The sequence below is a fragment of the Juglans regia genome, chromosome 7 (assembly GCF_001411555.2).
Source record: "Juglans regia cultivar Chandler chromosome 7, Walnut 2.0, whole genome shotgun sequence".
NCBI classification, from domain to species: Eukaryota; Viridiplantae; Streptophyta; class Magnoliopsida; order Fagales; family Juglandaceae; genus Juglans; species Juglans regia.
In genome coordinates this window covers 24339798-24347336 of record NC_049907.1, presented here as the reverse complement: position 1 = coordinate 24347336, position 7539 = coordinate 24339798, and the positions used below count along the sequence as shown (strand labels likewise).

Sequence of the window (7539 nt, the reverse complement as noted above, 5' to 3'; positions counted from 1 at the left end):
ATAAAATTATTATTCTGTTCTTGAGAATAGCACAAGCCCTTGAAAGTGAAATTATAAAATCTAGTTCACAACTGAGGTTTCCCCCCCCCCCCCCCCCCAGTGGATTTGAACATTTTGATCATATGTAAGTTTAGGGAATTCAACTACCTAGCAACCATAAAGGGACTTGGGTGTACTAAGTTAGGAAATCCTACTTGTCACAACATTTCAGCCTCACCCAACAACCATTTGTTTTCAATATCAGATTCTATGTACAATTCGATGGGGACATGTCTAGACTAATAGCTTTCGGATTGCGCCCATATATTACAAGGAAGTATTTGTTGATATTTTGGTATAAACCTTTGATTGATTGTTTTATCACCACCAATAAAGAGCTTTCATCCCTACCTTAATTGTTTTTGCCGATTTTGAATCACTATTTCCCTCTTTCAATTGGTCATGCTTATAACCCCATTTCATAGACGACTTTAACAGTGTCGCCCTCATCATGAAGGTTAACAGTATTTTCGATCTGCTTTGTGACTAGATGGATAGAAGTTGGATGCACCTGATAGATAGAGTTACGTCAAAGGAGTACGCTGAAGGGGTCGAACAGTTCCTCACAGTAGCTCGAGCGCACGCAATAGAAACTGACCGCATCCGTTGTCCTTGTCGTTCATGCTATAATAATATCTTCCTCCCTATATCGGAGGTGGAAACACACTTGTACCTAAATGGGATTAATCCAAATTACAACCCCTGGATATTTCATGGGGAAGATGAGATTCTGGATGTTAGTGATGACAATCAGCCAGCGTCACCTACTAATGATGACGAATATATTGATGACATGGAGCAGAACGCTGAACCAAGAGTTCAGCCACCTATAGGTGAGGCAACCCCTTCCTCCTCATTTGACAAACTATTAGATGATGCACGGCTTCCACTTTACCAGGGGTGTAAACAGTATTCAAAGCTCTCATTCATTGTGAAGTTGCTTCACATCAAAGCCATTGGGGGTTGGTCGGTTAAGTCATTCGATCTGCTCCTGAAGTTGTTGAGGTCTGCATTTCCGGACGCTGATTTCCCGCATTCTTACGAAGCGGCACGGTCACTAGAGCGGGGTTTAGGCTTCAAATACCACAAAATACATGCTTGTCCTAACGATTGCGTGTTATTTTGGAAGGACAATGCAGACCTGAATGAGTGTCCAAAATGCAAGGCCCCTCGGTGGCTACCAAATACACATAGAAACCGCTTAATCCCTCAGAAGGTGTTACGTCATTTTCCTTTGAAGACGAGGTTGCAACGACTATATATGTCAGCTAAGATGTCAGCTAATATGAGATGGCATTAAGAGCATAGAAACAGTGATGGTGGCATTATGAGGCATCCATCCGATTCACAAGTTTGGACTACTTTCGACAATGATCATAGTTGGTTTGCAAGAGATGCTCGCAATATCAGGCTTGGTTTAGCGAGTGATGGTTTCAATCCTTTCAACAACCTTGCAAAACCGTATAGTATCTGGCCCGTCATCCTCATGCCGTATAATTTGCCTCCGTGGTTATGCATGAAAGACCAATTCTTCATCACATCTCTCATTATTCCTGGTCCAAAATCACCTGGAAATGAGATTGATGTATACTTGCAGCCCTTGGTAGATGAATTGAATGAGCTTTGGGAGAATGGGGTGCATACATATGATGCGTACAAGAAGGAAACTTTCAGATTGCATGCGGCTTTAATGTGGACAATAAATGACTTTCCCGCATATGGGAACCTCTCGGGTTGGTCAACTAAAGGGAAATTGGCGTGTCCTTCATGCAATGCTGATACAGATGCTATGTGGTTGACCTATGGCCGTAAGCATTGCTACATGGGACATCGTCGATTTTTGCCCTCAAACCACGTATGGCGGAAGAAAAAATCTTGTTTCAACGGAAAGGATGATCACCGCATGCCGCCAATCCGTTTATCTGGACCGGATATTGTCCGTCAACTCAGTCTTCTTGGGGAAGTGGAATTTGGCAAAGGTTGGAAGAAGAGAAAACGGACTCTTCAAGAGTTGAACTGGACCAAGAGAAGCATTTTCTACAACTTACCGTATTGGTCCTCACTTGAGCTTCGTCATAACTTGGACGTAATGCATATTGAAAAGAATATTTGTGACAGCATACTCGGCACCCTAATGAACATTCCTGGAAAAAGCAAAGATAATATTAACTCTCGTCGTGACCTTGCAAATTTGGGTATAAGAAAAGAACTTCATTTGATGCAACAAGGTGACCGGTGTGCAATGCCACATGCATGTTTTACACTAAATGGCGACGAGAGGAAAATGTTTTGTGAGTGGTTGGCGGATGTGAAGTTCCCAGATGGGTTCGCTGCAAATATTTCAAGATGTGTTTCTGTTCGTGATTGCAAAATTACTGGGATGAAAAGTCATGACTGTCATGTTTTCTTGCAGAGACTACTCCCTATTGCAGTCGGGGGGTGTTTGCGGAACGATGTTGCTCTGCCTCTGATAGAGCTTAGTCAGTTCTTCAAAGAGATTTGTGCACGAACTCTAAGTGTGGAGAGTTTGGCAAAGCTCGAAAGTGATATCGTCCTGATTTTATGCAAGTTGGAGATGATATTTCCCCCTTCATTCTTCGATGTGATGGTCCACCTAGCTCTCCATTTGCCTCGTGAGGCGTTGCTTGCTGGACCAGTTCAATATAGGTGGATGTACCCATTTGAACGGTTTCTCGGAAGATTCAAGCAGTATGTTAAGAATAAGGCTCGCCCAGAGGGATCAATAGCGGAAGCATACATTCATGTCGAATGCTTGACATTTTGCTCGATGTATCTCGATGATATTGAGACGAGATTCAATCGACCGGAACGCAACATTGATGGTTTGGAGGATGATGCCATAGATGGATTTGGCATTTTCACACAGAAGGTCCGTCCCCTAGGTGTGGCATCACCTATACAACTTGATCCAAGACTATTTGCAGAAGCCCGTTGGTATGTGCTTAACAATTGCACCGAGATTGCTGCCTACATAGAGTACGCATCTTTTATATGCTCTCAGTATTTTATGCTATACAACTGGTTCCTGAACTTAGTCAACACTTGAAGCTTGCTGCACATGTTTTATGGTTATTGTTGTCGAAGCATTTTAAGACGAAACGATAATACCATATTTCTTGCAGTGAGCACTATCGACTATGTAAGGAAAAGAACCCAATGCTAGCCGATGGAACGCATCAAGTAGAGTTTCCTGGATGGTTCAAGAAACGTGTATGTCACCCCACTTACACTTCTCCTCGTCATATAGAACTAAGTTTTAAGTAACTAATAGTACTACAGTCCACGCATAATTACATGCTTATTAATGGACTTGGTTGTAATTTTTCAGGTTCAAACTATGCGTAAGGATACCCCTACTGAAGTCGTGGATGATCTATATGCCTTAGCGTGCGACCCTGAATCGCTTATTAGATCGTACGCAGCGTGCATCGTTAATGGAAAAAGGTTCCACACAAAGCATCGAGCGCAAAGTCGCCGCGTTCAAAATTCTAGTGTTTTAGTCATTGGTGACGAGGAAGCAAACAATTTGGACTTCTATGGTGTTCTAAATGATGTTGTAGAGTTACATTATATGGGTTGGCGTCGAGTCTACTTGTTCAGCTGTGACTGGTTTGACGTTGGCGATCAAATACGAGGTGTCTGAGTGGATTCACATATGACTAGTGTCAATCTTGCCAGGACATGGTACAAAGATGAACCCTTTGTTTTAGCGTGCCAAGCTGAACAATGTTTCTATGTCAAAGATAGAAGGGTGAAAGGTAGTTGGTATGTCGTACAGAAGTTCACGAATAGGAATGTATACGACATCCCACAGGTGCATTTAAACGAGGATCATGAGACGTCATCAAGTGAAGGTGAGGCATATCAAGATGAGGAAGTAGACTGTTTCCCAACAAATGTTGACGACGCCGTTGATGGAGTGGCAAGTCCACTCCATAGGCCTGATATAGAACCATTTGAGTTTGATGCATCAACATTGGTTCGGTCATCTGGACAGTGGGGATGGCGAGCATTCTTGTTCTGATATGGAGGAGACGGATTCTGATGATGATATTCTGTCTGACAAGGAGTAGTCATGCGAGAACCACATAGGCAAGAAGGTTACTTTCCTTTCATTCTTGAACTGGCACCTTTACAGTGGAGTGTGTAATGTAATTTTTTCACATCGTTTACTGCACTAACACATGCCTCTATCTTGGCATATAGGCGGCTACTTTCGACAACTTATTTGAAGTATATCTAAAGACACCTCATGTTAAGCTCGTGGAGCGTGGAGTCACGTTTGTCCTATGACTACTAGTCAACACTTAGGCCAGTTAGGAGATTGGCTTGGTTGAATATCATTTAAATTTATGGATATGAATGTGTAATATTAGTTGAATATAGGCTTGGCAAAGTCAGTTCTTGATATGTATTAACATATATATATATATTGTACTCTTAATTTTTCTATGATTTTGCTCCTGCTACTTGCGTGTTATGTAAAACTATGAAGGAGCCAATTCCTGCACATTTATTATATTTACATTGGGACTTTCCTCCGTTTGTGGCAGGTGCTAGTCCGTGCAGAGGTTGATGGTCATGTATTATTTGGTGGGTATGTGGCACATATCGGCAGGCATTGCAACCATATCCATTTGGAAGGAAAATATATCCTTTTACACTCTTTAGATTTTTATCATCCAGAAGCATGAATTGAAACCTATTCTCTTGTTTCTCTTTCTCTCTAACTCTCTCACTTGCGCACACACTCATATATAGGCTGTCTTGTATGACTACTAGTATGGGTAATTGGTGTATTACCCATGTGTATATATATATATATATATATTGTGTCTAACATATATTATATATGTATTTATATATATATATACTTGGAATAATGTATATATATACATTTAAATTATCCAACAGGATTTTCACACTAGAGCATGTCTGTACATAAATATATATTGTTGTACGCCTTATTTACCATGAGCACAAGTTGGGAAATGTCAGATGCACTTTATTGATTAATGAGGAATTCATTTGTGAGATGTGCGTCTTATTGATATGGGATGACACCCCTAAAAAAAGCAAATTGCAAAACTGCCAAACCAAAAGATATGGAAAATAAATATATTTGTCAAGAATTGAATGAAATGCAACAAATCAATGGCATCTTACGTAAATGGTCCAATAAAAAATATTATTCAATTTCAGCTCATTTGGCTTTTACATGTTCACATAAAGGTCTGCTATAAAGGTTACATGTAAAAGTACCAATTTGTATTACTGGCTTTCAATTGGTGACTATTACCGCAAACGATTTGGGCAAATTGATTAATGATGCTTTAGTACTCAATGGATTGGATTGGCATGAATGGTGTTGCAGTCATATATATGGCTGGATGAGGGAATGGTGTTTTTTGGATTTAGTCAATAACTTGCACTGGCTGGCCCAACCAGAAATAATGTAAAAAATTATATAGACCAAATGCTAGCTTAGACAGATGTGAAAATGTACAGGGAAGCACATGGTTATGTAGTTTAATGGAAAAGTCAACTTCTAGTGTCAGTTTAACACTTTCAAACTTGGCAGATCGTTTGTTGGATACAAAATAACTTGCACTGGCTGGCCCAACCAGAAATAATTTAAAAAATCATATAGAGCAAATGCTAACTTAGACAGATGTGCAAATGTACAGGGAAGCACATGGTTATCTAGTTTAATAGAAAAGTCAACTTCTAGTCTCAATTTCACAAGTGAGACTTGGCAGATTATTTTGGCCCGAGGAATTTGGACCAAAATAATGGCGGGATACTAAATGGCGCCTGGGAGGGAAAAGCTGGGACTTGGGGGTAAATTTATTTCCCTTCCAATGCTTCATAAAGGTTAAAATTGGAAGTATTCAAATAAAGATATGTGATGTGACAGCTGGATTGGATGTTATCTGATGGGTTGGTGAAGTCGTGAGTGTTATTTGGTTGCTCATATGGCCATAACCAGCTATCAGAGAGCATTGTTGAGGAATTGCTCTTCACAACTAGCGTGCCCACATGAAAGATTGCTGATCATTTTCCAGGGTCTGTTATATTTCTAGAGCTTGGGTTCCTCGCATAAATGGGTTGGAACTGCATGTGATCACCACATGCATAACATTGAGGGCTGACATTGTTATAGTATTTTAGTGGCACCAAGGTACTGCTGTCGCTTGGTTGACTGTATTTCCAGTGGAGGAGCATTTTCCAGGTATGAGACTTGTCACTAAACCATTTGACAAACAAACTCCATAAAGGTATCATTATTCATTTCCCTTATGTATGGCTATAATTTATTTCTTTGTAATAATATAGTTGGATATGGTTGTGGAGATTTTGTGTTGCCCAGTGTGTTGCATTGTTTATGCTGCCAATGGAGACGATATGTTGGGCCATTGCAGTCATGCATCTGTTTAGTATATAAATGCTCATGTATATATATATATAAATATATGCTTTCATATATAAATGTTATTGTTCTTAGACTTTGACAATGAGGAAGTAGACTATGTGAATCAGACTAATAAAAGAGCATCCAAATCTTTTGCCATTCTGACTTTGACACAATGCTATGGTGAGACTGCTGATATTATTAACCTTATTTCATTAGCTTTCAATTGGTTGTTTTTTGACCCTCCCAAGCTAATACACTGCTTCTTGTTGTACAATAAGGCTAGGAATTAATTGATTGTGGATAGTTTAAGTGTTTAGTTGGAGCTGGATTGAGGTCTAAAATATGTCGTCCATCTGAAAATATGCACATATATATATATATATATGTATATGCACTGACTGCACATCTTTGTGTTAGGTCACCCACATATGTAGCTTTTGGTGATTTAATGTACAACAATTTCAATATATGTACTAGAATGTGACTGGTGACACATATAGACATCCTGACAAATATGCATACTTAACCTGGTTGATGATCATGTGTCCAGCTTTGTGCTCATTTCCACGATCATATTTTTTGCGCAACTAGTATGATTAACAGTATAAGATTTCCAGCTGGAATTGACTAAAGATATATGTTTGGTTGTAGGATAACATCAATGGCACCAACCGGACGAGGAAGAGGGTGCAGGCGAGGTGGAGGGTTCAGACGAGTTGTGCCTTGTCAATTCATAGGAAGGCCACGCCCTCCAATACTTTCATCATGGACCCCAAATGATGATGGCGATGCGGGTAGTTCTGACGACTCTACTCAGCCTCCAAGTCCAGTGAGGCCGCCTGAAATTGCAATTATAAATCCAACATTGAGCGGGCATGGGCGTGGAGGCAACAATGAAAATCTAAATGGTATGCAGCCTTCCATTAGCTCATACTATGAAATTAATATAACAAGAAATATTATGCATCCAAGCATAATATTTCTTGTTCAAGCATTAGTCATGTTGTTGTGTAAGAATATTCCTAATTATGGGTGCATTTCATGTGGTATATAGAACCTGCAGC

The 7539-nt window shown here is 40.0% G+C and overlaps 2 protein-coding genes across 2 annotated transcripts; both read left to right on the top strand.

Moving 5' to 3' along the window:
- The first annotated feature begins 529 nt into the window (after positions 1-529).
- Positions 530-1339, top strand: LOC108991052. The gene has a single exon (XM_018965190.2). It carries the CDS (start codon positions 530-532, stop codon positions 1337-1339), a length of 810 nt encoding a protein of 269 aa, XP_018820735.2.
- Positions 1340-1366: 27 nt separating this feature from the next.
- On the top strand, positions 1367-3703 carry LOC118348907. The gene is made up of 3 exons (XM_035691477.1): positions 1367-2994; positions 3183-3270; positions 3389-3703. The coding sequence occupies exons 1-3, from the start codon at positions 1367-1369 to the stop codon at positions 3701-3703; spliced, it is 2031 nt and encodes a 676-aa protein (XP_035547370.1).
- The last annotated feature ends 3836 nt before the right edge of the window (positions 3704-7539 follow it).

What these genes read in the sequence shown, in the direction of transcription:
- LOC118348907 (XM_035691477.1), top strand. Translation starts at nt 1,367, where the DNA reads ATGAGGCATCCATCCGATTCACAAGTTTGGACTACTTTCGACAATGAT. An exon ending in CTATTTGCAGAAGCCCGTTG is followed by an intron (nt 2,995 to 3,182) that starts GTATGTGCTTAA and finishes TATTTCTTGCAG; the next exon opens with TGAGCACTATCGACTATGTA. An exon ending in CTGGATGGTTCAAGAAACGT is followed by an intron (nt 3,271 to 3,388) that starts GTATGTCACCCC and finishes GTAATTTTTCAG; the next exon opens with GTTCAAACTATGCGTAAGGA.
- LOC108991052 (XM_018965190.2), top strand. Translation starts at nt 530, where the DNA reads ATGGATAGAAGTTGGATGCACCTGATAGATAGAGTTACGTCAAAGGAG.